This window comes from Heterocephalus glaber, unplaced genomic scaffold, assembly GCF_053883595.1.
Source record: "Heterocephalus glaber isolate CG9 unplaced genomic scaffold, H.glaber_assembly_v1.0 deba00001523, whole genome shotgun sequence".
Lineage (NCBI taxonomy): Eukaryota > Metazoa > Chordata > Mammalia > Rodentia > Bathyergidae > Heterocephalus > Heterocephalus glaber.
In genome coordinates this window covers 24,374,701-24,389,234 of record NW_028258327.1, presented here as the reverse complement: position 1 = coordinate 24,389,234, position 14,534 = coordinate 24,374,701, and the positions used below count along the sequence as shown (strand labels likewise).

The 14,534-nt window shown below is 34.9% G+C and overlaps 1 protein-coding gene and 1 long non-coding RNA gene across 2 annotated transcripts in view; one reads left to right on the top strand and one right to left on the bottom strand.

Annotated features, from left to right (window-relative positions):
* Positions 1 to 14,534, bottom strand: part of Me1 (malic enzyme 1) — a 200,663-nt gene that overhangs the window by 58,107 nt on the left and 128,022 nt on the right. Inside the window, exon 7 of the mRNA XM_004860271.4 lies at positions 6,993 to 7,102. Coding sequence (XP_004860328.1) covers positions 6,993 to 7,102 — 110 coding nt within the window. The remainder of the gene's footprint in view (positions 1 to 6,992; positions 7,103 to 14,534) is intronic.
* LOC110344997 (uncharacterized) overlaps positions 1 to 14,534 on the top strand; it is a 68,717-nt gene that overhangs the window by 40,843 nt on the left and 13,340 nt on the right. The window lies entirely within an intron of this gene.

The following is a 14,534-nucleotide window of genomic DNA, read 5'->3' as shown; positions in this document are numbered from 1 at the left end:
CTCAATCTCTCTTTTCAGAGTGCTATAGTTTTCAGAGAAGAGGTTTTTGATTTCTTTCATTAGGTTGATTCCTAGGTCTTTCAGTTTTTTGGATGCTACTGTGAAAAGAATTGTTTGCTCTATTTCTCTCTCACGGAGTCTGTGGTTCATGTAGGGGAAACCTACTGATTTTTGTGTGTTGACCTTGTAACCAGCTACTTGACTGAATTTGGTTATTAAGTCTAGAAGACTTTTGGTGGAGTTCTTGGGGTCTTCTATACAGAGTATCATGTCATCTACAAATAATGACAATTTGACTTTTCTATTTCCTGTCTTTATTCCTTTTGTTTCTTTCTCTTGTCTAATTGCTGTGTCTATTGTTTCCAAAACTATATTGAAGAGGAGTGGTGATAATGGACATCCTTGTCTTGTTCCTGGTTTTAGTGTGAAAGATTTCACTTTTGGAACATTTAATATGATATTGGCTGTTGTTTTTTCATAGATGGCTTTTTTCAGATTGAGGTAGAGTGTGTCTATTCCAATTTTTTGTAGGATTTTTATTATAAATGCATGTTGAATTTTGTCAAATGCTTTTTCTGCATCTATTGAGGTGATCATATGATTGTTGTCCTTGGCTCTATTGATATAGTGTATTACACTGATTGATTTGCATATGTTGAACCATCCCTGCATCCCTGGGATAAATCCCACTTGGTCAGGGTGTATGATCTTCTTGATGATCTTCTGCGTTCTATTTGCCAGTATCTCATTAAGGATTTTTGTATCTATGTTCATTAGTGAGATTGGCCTATAGTTCTCTTTTTCATTTGGGTCTTTCTGTGCTTTGGGGATCAAGGTGATGCTTGCTTCCAGGAATGAATTTGGGAGTATTGCTTCCCTTTTAATTTCACTGAAGAGTTTAAACAGTAGTGGCAGCAGTTCCTCTCTAAATATCTTGTAGAATTCAGCAGTGAAGCCAGCAGGACATGGACTCTTCTTAGTTGGTAAGTTTTCAATTTCATTGATGATATTGGGTTGCTTAGAATTTTTAGTTCTTCTTTGTTCAACTTTGGTAATTCATACGTATCTAGGAAATCTGTCCATTTCTTCCATGTTTTCCATCTTATTGGCATACAGGTTCTCGAAGCAGGTGTTGATGATCCTGTGGATTTCTCTTGATTCCATTGTAATTTCACCGTTTTCATTCCTAATTGCATGGATTTGGGCCTTTTCTTTCCTTTTTCTGACAAGGTTGGCTAAAGGTTTGTCAATTTTGTTGATTCTTTCAAAGAACCACCTCTTGGCTTCATTGAGTTTTTATATTGTTCTCTTAGTGTCCATTGCATTGTTTCCTGCTCTGATCTTTATACTTTCCTCCCTTGTATGAGCTTTGGGGTTGTCCTGCTCTTCTTTTTCTAGAAGCCTGAGGTTTAGCATCAGGTTGTTTAATTGCGCTTGCTTTGTTTTCCTAATATGAGTATTCAGTGCTATGAATTTCCCTCTTAAGACTGCTTTCATTGTGACCCATAGATTCTGATGTGTTGTATTCTCATTGTTGTTTAATTGTAGGAACTCTCTGATTTCTTCTTTAATTTCCTGTGACCCATTGGTTATTCAGAAGTGTGTTGTTCAATTTCCATGTGTTTATGAAATTCTTGTGATTTCTTTTGCTGTTGAGCTCCAATTTCATCGCAGTATGGTCTAATAATATACAGGGAATAACTTCAGTTCCTTTGCACTTACTTAAACATGTTCTGTGAGCAAGTATGTGGTCTATTTTGCAGCTGAAAAGAATGTATATTCTGATTTTGTGGGGTGGAATGCTCTGTAACCATCTGTTAAGTTCATTTGATCAAGAGTTCGTTTGAGTTCTAGTATTTTGTTGCTTATTTTTTGTGTATTTGATCTATCTATTTGTGACAGTGAAGTATTTTTTTCATTAAATTCTTTTATTGGTACATTTTAGGTATACAATACATTTACATTTATCATTGGGTACTTTTACCTACATATGATGCATCTTGGTTCTTATTTTTTCCCCATTCCCTGTCCCGACAGTGGGGTATTGAGGTCCCCGACTACTGATGTATTAGTGCTTATTTGATTTTTCATGTCCATTAGTATTTGATTTATATAGTTGGACACACTAGTGTTTGGTGCATAGATATTTATGATTGTCATTTCTTCCTCTTGGATTGTTCCCTTTACAAGGATATAGTGTCCTTCTTTGTCTCTCTTCATCAGTGTTGGTTTGAAATGCACTTGATCTGCAAAGAAGATAGCTGCTCCTGTTTTTTTCAGGTTCCTATCACATAGAGTATTGTTTTCCACTCTTTAATTTTCAGTCTATGAATTTCTTTTTGAATTAAGTGTGTTTCTGGTGTGCAGCATATTGTTGGATCTTGCTTCTTGACCCATTCTGCCAATCTATTTCTTTTGATTGGTGAATTGAGACCATTAACATTGATGGTTATAATTGATATGTATTGACTTTTCATTGTCATGACTTTTTCTTTTTGTTGGATTATCCCTCTTTGCATTTAATTTTTTGCCATGCCAAGTGGATCCATTCTTCTGGGCTTCCTGGGGTTATGATCCTCATTTTCTTTTCCTAGGATATTATCTAAAATTTTTGGAGTGCTGGTTTGGTATTCATGAGTTCCTAAGGTGCTCTTTGTCATGAAAGTATGTTCTTTCTCCATCAATTTTGAAAGATAGTTTCACAGCATACATCAACCTGGGTTGGAGACTGTTTTCCTTTAGGGCTTGGAATACATCACTCCAAGCTCTTCTTGCCTTGAGGGTTTTCACTGAGAAGTTTGCTGTGATTCCTTTGTATGTGATTTGTTTCTTTTCTCTGTTTGTAGAATTGTGTTCTTCTGTTGGGTTTCTGGAATCGTAACAGTTATATGTTTATGAGTAGATGTTTTTTGATCGCAGCTAGTTGGAGTCCTATATGCCTCACTTATCTGTATGTCAAGTTCTTTTCTCCTGCTTGGGAAGTTTTCTGCCATCACTTCTGAGAACAGTTTTTTTATGTCATCTGCAGTCTCTCTTGTTTCTTCATTGACTCCAATCAGTCTTATGTTATTCTTCTTTGAATCATCTAGCAGCTGCTCAATTGATTTCTTATGGCCCCTTACTATTTTCAAGAAATTTTTTTTCCTGGTCATTAATTTCAATCTTATTTTCTATATCTGAAATTTTGTCCTCACATTGGCTCATTCTGCTGCATAAACTTTCGATGGAGTTTGTAATCTCCTGGAAATCTGTTTGCATCTGTTTTATGGATTCCATTTGTTTCCTGTGTTAGGATTCCGTCATGTTCCTCAGCTCCTCTATTTTTTTATCTGTGTCCACTCTAGATTCATTAATCATGTCTTGCACTATGGGTAAAATCTCTGCTGTTATCTGAGAAATTATTTCTGATTTCATTTTTTCAAGATCCTCTTTTTTTGCCAGTTCAGGGAATCCAGGTGGTTGAGTATCAGATTGTTCCATCTCATTTCCCTTTGGGGTTTCTTTAGGTGATCTGGAAGTCTGGTTTTGAGACTGGTTTACGTGTCTTCTTATTTCAATGTGGGGGGCTGTGTGCTGCTGGCGCCCGCATGGCTCACCTCCTCAGCACTGAGGCTAGCTCTGCTCCTTGGTGCTGGAGGCAGTGGTATGTCGGGGCCTGGAAGGCTCAAAAATCTTATATTTAAACAACTATGTCATACTAAAGAATTTTTAACCATAGTGAAATTATATTTATAAAGTACATTTCAATTGATAGGCTATTTTCATAAGTAAGTTTTGAACTCTATAAACTCCATGAGAAAAACATTATCATCCCTATTTCACGTTAAAGTTTCTTTAACCACCTCATTTCCACATTAACCTTTATTCCACCTTGGCTATCTTCCTCCTAAGTTTCATCTTGGCACTTACCATCACTCAGAACAAATTCTTCTTTGAAGTGCTGCTTTAGAATACCTTACTTGTGGTAGTCTATAATCTGCAATCTTTCCAGTTTTCTTTTATTCAATTTCCCTCATCTTCATGGGAAGGTCTAGTCCTCTTTGCCCTATAAAAATTCCTTGTATGTCCATTTATACCATTTTCAGCTTAGTATCATGGTCATCACTTCACTGTCAGCCCTTAACCCTTTACTTCTTCTATATCTCTGTAAATTCCACTTCCCATGTCTGCTCTGCCTGGTCCCAAACTGTTACAGTCAAGCAGCTCAGCCCACTTGCATGATATTTATGATAGTTAATTTCAAACTGATGATGAATATTCATCAACTGAATCCTTTTGTATTTCATAGTCAGCTTTCTGGTTCTCCTACAGCAGTTCTTCCAGATCTTCTTTTAAATTCTCAAACTTCCAATCATACTGTTTTCAAAGGGTGGCAAAAAAGAAGCTGTTATATAACTTCTTGTCATGGATAAGAAAATTAATAATACAGAGGATAAATAAACTGATCAAAGTCCACAGCCAGTAAGGGAGACAAGGCAAATCAGTCTCCCTACATGTAATGTCTCTAGTTTCTCTTGCTCAGTTTCTCTCTTTCTATTCTTCCAGTTTTTCAAGAAAAAAATAATATGCTGCATCCTCAGTTCTGAACATCAACCAATTGTCTCTCCATTCTCTATCTTCACTGGCACTTTCTTGAGGCAAGGCACCATCATCATGAAACTGGATTACAGCGGCACTCTTCCCATTTGCTTCTATCCAATCTTGCTTTCTATATGATATGGCTAAAGATGATATAAGCCATCTTTTCAAAATGTAAAGTTTTGGGGCTGGGGATTTAGCTCAGTGGTTCTGCCACCTGCTTTGCAAGCTCAGGGTCCTGAGTTCAATCCCTGGTACCAAAATGTAAAGCTTTTAGTTGCAGTCTTTCTAGCTCCTTCAAATTCCATCCTTTAGACCAAAGGTTGAAAAACTATTTTTGTGAAGGGCCAGATAGGAATTATTTAGGGCTTATGCACCATACAATACTATTCTGAATTTAATTCTGTTGTTTTAGCAAGAAAACAGTCATACACAATACCTTAAAAAATGGGTATGGGTGTGCTACAAGAAACACAAAAACAGGTAGTGGACCACTGACAAACTCTGCTTTAGACATACTACATGTATTCATTCTGTGCTAGGCACAGTGTAAATGAGAACGAATACAGTGATTAACAAAACAGCAATGTTCTTTGCCTTACAGAGCTTAAAACTTAGTGAGGAAAGACTAATTTTTTAATGGAGGAAGAGTAATTTTTAACAAAAGTTACATAGACACATACAACTGCACCACCAAAAATATAGTTTGTGTATGACAGCCCATGAGATGGGTTTGGCCTTGATATAAGGATTCAGAAGGTCTTCCTGAGGAATGTTGTGGTTGAGATATAAAGAGAAGACAAAGAAGTATCTAAGAAGAAAGAACATATGGACAGAGACTATAATAGGAAGAAGTCAGATCACTGCAAAATCAAGAAAGGAAGTTATAGCTAGAACAGCAAAATAGAGAATAGAGAGAGGTGAGATTACACAATGAGTTCTGAGCCACATTCAGGGTTCTTATGTTTACGCTAATTACAACAGAAAACCACAAAAGTATTTAAGGAAGGAATGATATGACCACATTTTCATAGCAAGAAGAAAACTGTCTTTGTTCCCCACTAAATCCTAAGCAGAATATCTCTGACAGACTATAGAGACACTGGAGAAAACATATAAGATGGAGAAACAAGAATAAATGTGGGCAGGCTTCTTGGAAAATATCATTTGTCTAGGAAAGATAATGGCAACATACTACAGTGACAGAAATCTATGGAAGACACAGATTTCTATGATAGAAAATCAAGAAGATTTAGTCATAGGGCTGTCTTTGGTGGGAAAAGCTGAAGAAGGAACTACCAGGAATTCACTGACAAGGCGAACGCTGGAACCAGGTCAGATTTGGTACAGAAACAGGAGTTTGATTTGGGATAGGTTGAGTATGAGGTAACTTTGACATATCAAAACAGAAATGTTAAATAAACATAGCCCTAAAACTCAAAGAAGTCTTGGCTGGAGCTATAAATCTGCCAATCTAATGTATGGACTCGGAGGATACACTTGAGAAGATACAGAACAAAAAGAAAAGGGCCTGGGACTGAGCATCAGTGTCATTTAATACGCACACCAAAAAGGATGAAACTGCTAAAGAAAAAAAGAAAAGGGAAATAGTCAAAGAGGTAGGAAAAGAAATCAGCAGAATGCTGTAATATGGAAGCTACCAAAGTCAGTATTTAGAGAAAGATGAATCAACATTGAGTATTAATGAGAATTCATATAAGATAAACACTGGAAAACATTCATGAGAATTAGTCAAATGGAAGCCGTTTATGATCTTATTTCAAGTTACTGGAACTAATTAAGATCTTCTTGCTATTGTCTTTGACTGTTTATCCCTCTACTTGTCCATAATGAAATAGGACCCTGACTGTCATGATATGGCACTCACTGCATGTATTTGATTAGGAAGGTAGAGTATCTAGAAAAGGTTAAAAAAAATAACCAATAGGAATACACATGCAGCTCAGATAAAGACAGGCAGTCAAGCATCTGAAATCAAACAATAAAACATGGCACACTGTATGTAAAAATAGCACTTACTAGGGTGAAATTTAGAAACTGTGGTTGACCTAGATGAAGGCTAAAGAAAGAAGTATATATACTTTCTATTCTTAAATAATGAATATTTTCATATTCTTCCTTTAGTCATAATCACTAGGGATTTCATCAGATTTCTGGGGGCTTACTCTTTACCTCATGGATAATATGGTACATTCTAGAGTCACAAAGTATTTTTCTCAAATATAAGAAATTAAATGAGAAATTATGTGTGAAATCATCAAGGACATAATTTCTGAATTTTACTAGATGCTTAGTATATATTTATTGAATTAGAAAATTTTGAACTAAATTAAGTCCATTCTTTTTTTTTGAGTCCATTCTTTACGATCCATATATAGTGAAAGTTTTATTACCTTGAATATCATCATTAAATGTGCAATACCGGTTTCGATACTTGTTGAGAAGACAAAATGCATTCACATTGGCAAAATCTTCAAACTGAATAAGGCAATCCATGCCATACCTACAGGACAAAAACATTCATTTTAGGTTAACATTTAAAAATAAGCCTTTAAAATTGGCCACAGAAAAGGCAAAACATCATTTTCTTTTAAAACTCCTATCTAGTTGCTTAGTATAAATAAACAATGCAATATCTGTTTAGCAAATATTTACTGCATAGTTACTATAGAAATGTCATTGTATTGGCACTGTGAATATAAAATGATCAAAATTTGACCTAAAAGATGGTCCCTGTGCTCAAGGAATTTAAAATTTAGTAGAAACAAAAATTATGAAAATTTATATAAAAGGTATAAACAAGGAATTATATATGTTCAAAGGGCAGACGGCCCCCTTCTAGCTGGGATCATAAACCAAGTAATGAATAAACTAAGATTAAATTATACTTACGATTTCAAAAGTAGAGATGTAAGATTTTATGAGGTAAGAGAAAGCTAAAGCAAAATAACAAGTGAAGGGTAGGAAAGAAAAAATTGTTTAATAAATGTCAAAAAACCTGACTGGTTAAATGGTTAAGGTGCACACATAAGGGTGCAGTGATAGATAATGTCAGATCTTTATTTCTTTCCTTTCACCCTCCCTAATTCAATTCTATCTTCTCCTCTCTACTCCAAAGGCAGTTATTTCAACAATATCCTGGTTATCTCCCTGGACTCCTTTGTCCCTTGTTCTCCCTCACTCTGAATATCTACCTCACTCCACGAAGAAAGCACAAAAATCCATGCTATGGAGTCTTAGCCAGGTCTCAATAAAGTCTTGTAATATTTATTTTCGTCTCTGACTACTCCATATGATACCCATAGTCTCAGCCTTAGTCCAACTGGGCTGCTACAACAAAATACCTTAGACTAGTTCTTATAAACAAAGAAGCTGGAAGTCTAAGATTACCAGGAGGTTCTGTGTCTGGGGAAAGCCCTCTCCTCATATATAGTACTTTTATGCTGTGTCCTTGCATGGCAAAGTGGTAAACATGTTCCCTCCTTTCAGCCTCTTTTGTCAGAAAATGAATCTTATTCGTGATGGCTCTCATGATTCAATCACTTCTCAAAAGGCCCCCATTTATTCATACTATCTATCACATTAGGGATTAAATTTAAACATCTGGATTTTGGAAGCACACATAAATTCAGACCAAAATATCATGAGCTTTTACAAACCCACTTTTATTCTTCTCCTTGTCTTAAGAGTCACTACCTCACTGAGATCAAAGTAGAGAGATCAAAGCAAGTATTCTTGCTTCCTTGTGTCTAATCTCTCTGTGCATGTTAGGTCAATTTCTCCTTCTTCACTGGTTTTTTTTTTTCTGTCTCCAAGGATTCTCAGGACTCCCTGATTGTAAACCACATCCTTCAACCATGACAACACCAAAGTTATAGTTACTTCTATTTCTTTACCACAATGTCACACCTCTTAGAAGACAGGGTGCTAAACCCTGTTCTCATTTCTTATTAACATTATGCTTATAATTTAAGGACAGACTCAAATTACCACTTCCTGTATTCCCAATGCAAAATATTCTCTTTCCTCCGATCCTACAAAAATCTTGTAGGTCTGTTATTTTTCTTCCATTTTGTTTATTTTCATACCATTATATATTTGTGTGTTATGAGCTATCTTTTTAAATAATCTTAAAATTCATAGGTGAAAGCAGTACTGAATTTTTATGGTTTCTTTCCTTTCTCCTCTCCTCTCTTGTCTTCTCCCCTCCCTCTCCCCCACCTTTTCTCTCCCTCCTTTCTTTCTTTCCTTAAAGGTTTGATTATAGAGGAGAGAACAGACTCAGTCTTCCTTGGCAGCCAGATGTTGCTCAGCTCAGTTCCTCTCAATTCCTCTTGGCACTGATGCATACCTCCACCATCCTTTGCTTTCTTTCTCTCTCTCTCTCTCTTTTTTTTTCTAAGCTGGGGGTTAAACCTTGGAACTCACACATTCTAGGCCAGCACTCTACCACTAAACCACATCCTCATGCCTTTTTTATTTTTATTTTGAGACAGGGATTCATTAAATTGCCCAGGCCGGCCTAAAACTTATGATCCTCCTGCCTCAGCCTCCCAGAGTAACTGGGATTATAGGATGGGCACCACCACACCCAGCCCCAACCTTTCTTAATGAATTTGAAGGCCTGTTTGTCCTTGGAAATCTTGAGCAGCTCCATGATACACTACACATTTTTCAGATCTCTCAAGTTTAGTGTGTCTGGTGAGGCACCCACAGCAGCAGGTGTGCCTCGATCTCCTCAGGCTCTTTGTTACCCCGTGGTCCTTATTGAGGCCCAGGGCCATGGGGTAGCACAGAGCCACAGCTGCTATGGCAAAGGGCCAAGGTCCTTTTGTTTGTTTTGTTTTTAATTACAAGTAAAACTAAGCCTTTTTTCTCCATCTAGTGGTCAGTTGTACTTCTCAAAGACTATGTTTGTTGATTAATTTCTATTGCTAGTCCTTTATTATTTCAATAAGAGCTTTTTACAAATTCAGAATGCTGCTTTGTATTACATTTGCTGCAAATGGTTTTCCTAATCTAGTATACTGTGCCATTAATCATTTAGATGGTGCTCCTATTTCTTTTACCAAAGAAATTTTTGATTTTTATGTGTCAAATCTCTCACTTTACTTACAGTGTCTGCCTTTGGTAGCATGTTTACAGCAGCCATCTCGACACACACTTAACTATTAACCAGAACCTTCTTCTAATGGTATCATGGATTTAAAAGATAGTTAACCTCAAAATCTGGTATTACTCCTTTACTAGGCTATAGATTAAATTAAAATGTTTTCTATGTAATTCAATCAGCTATACCAGCACCACTTAACAGACCATCCTTTCCCTCTATCACCTGCATCATATACTATATTCTATCATACAGTAGAGTCTGTTTTTTTATTTTTCTGTTTTATTATACTATTGTTAATGACAACAAAAAGATATGACACATGCACTTACTGTCCACAATTACTCTTTGAAGCACTGCTACTATCCTCATCTCAGAGATGAGGAAAAGGAGCTACAGGTATGCCATGTCAGTAATGGCAGTCTAATAGTAATGATTAGTTTACTAACTTGTCTATCCAGAAAAAAAAATCCTCCCTGTCTTAATTACTACAGTTTTCTAATAACTTTAATGTTTAATACCATTAGTCCTCCTATATTCTTAAGTATTTGTTTGGCTGTGATAGTGGTTCAAGAGACAGGCTCAGGAGTCAGAGCTCCTGGGTTGAAATCTTGGCCTCCTCACATGCTGTATGTGTATCTTTAACTTTTCTGCGCCTATGTTTTCCATCATGAAAATAAGAATGGCATCTTATCATAATAAAGTTGTTATAAGGATTAATTTAAATGATAAATGTAAATGCTCAATGTAATGACTAGCATTACATTTTAAAAATTATTTAATGGTACTAAAATAAGCCATAAATAGGGAAATAATATCCTCAAAAGGCTTAGAAGAAAATAACTGTTATCTTACATAGTACATCTAATGAAGCTCTTCTTCTAGAGTAAGGTTAAAACTAAGACAACTTTAAATAAATATAAACCAAAAGATTTTTACTAATGGAACTTCAAAAGATATATTTTATAAAAAAGAAAATAATTCCAACAAAAAGGTCTGTGATATAATTAAACTGTAAAATATAAGTATAAACAATTTTTATTCATGTGAAATAGTAAATGGTAGGTAAAGCTCCTTCTAGTCATACAGAGTGAGGTTTCCAAATTTGTTCTCCAAACAGCAAGGGTATTGTAGAACAAAACCTTTTAAACAACCATTTCAGTGCTCTGGCAATCAACTAAAGGCAAAAAGAAGGAAAAGTTTAAAAGTAAAATAAATGGAGGATTTGAGCCAATTGTTGAAAGGAATAAAATAATTTTTATTCATATATATATATATATATATATATATATATATATATAACACTATTCTTCATCTTTCAAGAAACTCTTTACTTTCATTCAGAGTTATAAAAATGTTATTAAGAACTCCTAAAAGCATTTCTACAGTTATCACTTTGAAAAATAATGTAGCGGAGAAGTAAACTTTGTACCAACAACTAAGTGCCCCAGAAGTATCAGTCAATAATCATCTGATTCTTGGATTGACTACTGACTCCTCCAACTTCCCTGTTTTCTAAGCAGGCCTTTAGAAACCAAACACTGTATGTCAGTGAGTGGTACCCTCATAGGGTTTGCTCATGATGCATCATACTTTGGTGGTCTAGCAGCATTAGATGACCTGTTATTATGTTCAGAAGGGGCAGAACCTTGAGGTCTCAGTATGTGAGGAAGAATCAGAACCTTCTCAATTCTATTCCCAGATCTACTACTTACTCAGTTTGGTGGTTTGAGGCTTGTTACAATTTCTATGTGGTTAAAATGAAATCCCCACAATACGGACTGCTTTCAGTGTTTAGGACACAATGTGGTCAGGCTATAAATATATAATGTTTCCTAAATGGAATCTGGGAATAGAAATAGGTAGTAAAACAGTACATAGGCTACCTTATCATTTACAAAAGCTTATTTTAGAATTATCCCCTGGAGGATACTGTGTATCAGTTTTAATTTCATGACTTTTCTCTACCTGATAGTTAACTTTGATTTGACTCCAAGAGATTTAGAAAGAGGCATTCCAAATTTATCTAGTGATACAAGCATCTGGCATCATGTAATACAAGAAAGTCATGTAAGGGATATTTAGTTCCAGTTTGAACCAGCATTGTCACTATGAAATTATAAGAGTGGAACTCTCAAAAGTTAGCCAAAAGCTAATTCAACTCTACATAACTATGAAAAGAACCTACTATTTTATGATCAAAATATATCATAAAATAGTGGGTATAAGTGATTTTAAAAGGTAACAGAAATACTATCCATAAAATTAACATGTAAAAACTCTAGAAATTTTACTTTTTGGCCTAGTTAAATCTCACAAACACTTTATTACAGTGCCTATTCACTATATCTAGCACTTACTAAGAGGCACACAGTAGACTCCACATTTTACAGGGTTTATCTCACTTCATTCTCTAAGAATCCACTGAGGAAAGAACTGTTATTATCCATTTTACAGCATAATTAAGGACTCAGAATGGTGTGAGTTCACACTGCTAAAACTGGTAGGTCATAGGGCCTACAGCTTCAACCATACCATGATGATCAAGTCAATGAAATGAACAGTATATTCACAACTAAAAAGATCATATTGACAGAATAAGGAGTTATAATTCTATCATAAATCTAAAAAGAACACTTATATGAATTCAACATTATCAGGTACTTTTATTGTTGAACATATATGGACAGATATTGGCAAAAACATTATACTTTGATTATAAACTATCAACAATTTACTGTAACCAAGTCAACCAAACATGCTGGGATTTTTTCCTAAGTTTCAGTAAAGTGGTTTCTGAAGATTTAGTACACACATGGGAACATTCAAGATCCAGAGCTTTAATTCTGATGAGTTCCTTAGAGATAATTTATTCCAAATTACTTAATTTGATAATGTACTGAGGTTTAAGGGTGCCCAATGAACTGAGCAGTAAACAGGAATTAGAGATCTTGCCTTGAAATGTTTACTGGGAGGCAAGTCTCCTTAGGAAGCACAAGACATAAGCAAAAAACTTAAAGGATGTTCAGACTAACAGTAAAATCAGGGTACACAAAGAGGTCACAAATGGGTTCCAGGCAGACAACATTAGAGGCAATTTTCTTCCTTTACTCTTTAATAGGAAAAAAAAAAGATTTGAACAAATATTTTGTGAACAAGAACTGGCTCCAAATACTGACTTGTATCATTGTTCTCATTCTGACTATTCCCAAGAATCAATATTTGTCTCAAGGAATTTTTTGTAAAATGTAACCATTGCAATATTTAAAAGAAGTGCTATAAAAAAAAGAAGTGCTATAAATTCTAAAGATAATCTTCCGAGAGGCATTCCAAAAATACCATGAACATCAGCAGTAATCACTGCACAGAGCTTCAGAGGACTACCTTTAAAAATACAGCACTCTCTTAGGTCTTTTTTAAAAAAAATCAATCACATTATTTTACAGTGAAATCTCAAAATCAAAGCAAAAAATGAAGTCAAGAATGACAGTGTGTGCTTACAGTCCTAGCTACTCAGGAGGCTGCAGAACTGCTTGACCCTAGAAGTTGAAGGCCAGCTTGCCCAAAAGAGAAAGATCCTATCTGTCTAAAAAATAAAGTAATAAAATAAAATAAAATGGCAAAAGAAAGGGAAAATGAAAAAAAGAATTTGCATATATAAATATTTTAAAAGTCTGAAAGACATATCCATCCTTTGACCACAGGATAATGGAAATATATATATATATATATAATAAATGTGTATATATATATTTATATATTTATATATTTATTTTTAAGCTGAGATCTGTACTCTTAGAAGTAGCTGAAAGTACAAATCCAATGTAAATTACAAATCTGGCCTTGCTGCCACAATCATCAGAACTAATATCAACATCTGTACATTAACCATCTTCCATAACTAGCAGGCACCTACCAATAATGTGTCTTCAGTTATGTGTATTTATAACTCCAAATGACTAGCATTTTTTAATGGCAGGATTGCTACCTAATACTATTAAAAATGACAAAATATGATGTTTCCTGTTTTACAAGTAAGTTCTTTCACATACTGAAGTCCTATGCACTCAGCCATCAAATGTTCCAGTGGTACTGAAGATGTTTAAGCCCAAACTGCTTAAGATTGTTTCCACTGGCTTCTGTAAGGGCACATTTACTTGCATGTCAAAGCCTTTGCCCTGTCACCCTTAAAATAGCTCAATAAACCATTGGAATGACTTAACCCAACATAATAGAATGAGAACTCCATTGGCAGAGTCCCTGCTTAGTTCTTAGGTGATGCCATCCATCTAATTCTAAGGATTATTTTGACTTCCCTTTGCATTAAATCATTTTTAATGACTCTGGTAGTATATGAAGTTAATAAGTATGTTTATATTTCTGCCTAAATTTTAAAGAATACTGTACAACTCTGTCTCTGCCAAGTTAACACTTTTTAAAGCTCTGATTAATAAAGCTATCTTCTAGGTAATTTATTTTTCAGAAAGAATAATTTTAGGTAGCCTACTATATATGGGAGTATGTGGAGGTTTATTAATTTATCACTTGTAAATTAATAATTTTACTCCAGTATGTCACTGAGAAACATAAGCCAACACTAGTAATTTCTGTGCCTAAAACAATACTCATGAAAAGAATACTTAATAATCCAATGAGCTTAGAATCTATCTATAGGCTAAATATTACTTATCTGAAATGTTTGGGACCATAAGTGTTTTGGAATATTTGCATATATATAACGAGACATCTTTGGGATGGAACACAACTCTAAATTCATTTATATTTCACATACACTTTATACACAGAGCCTACAGGAAATTTTATA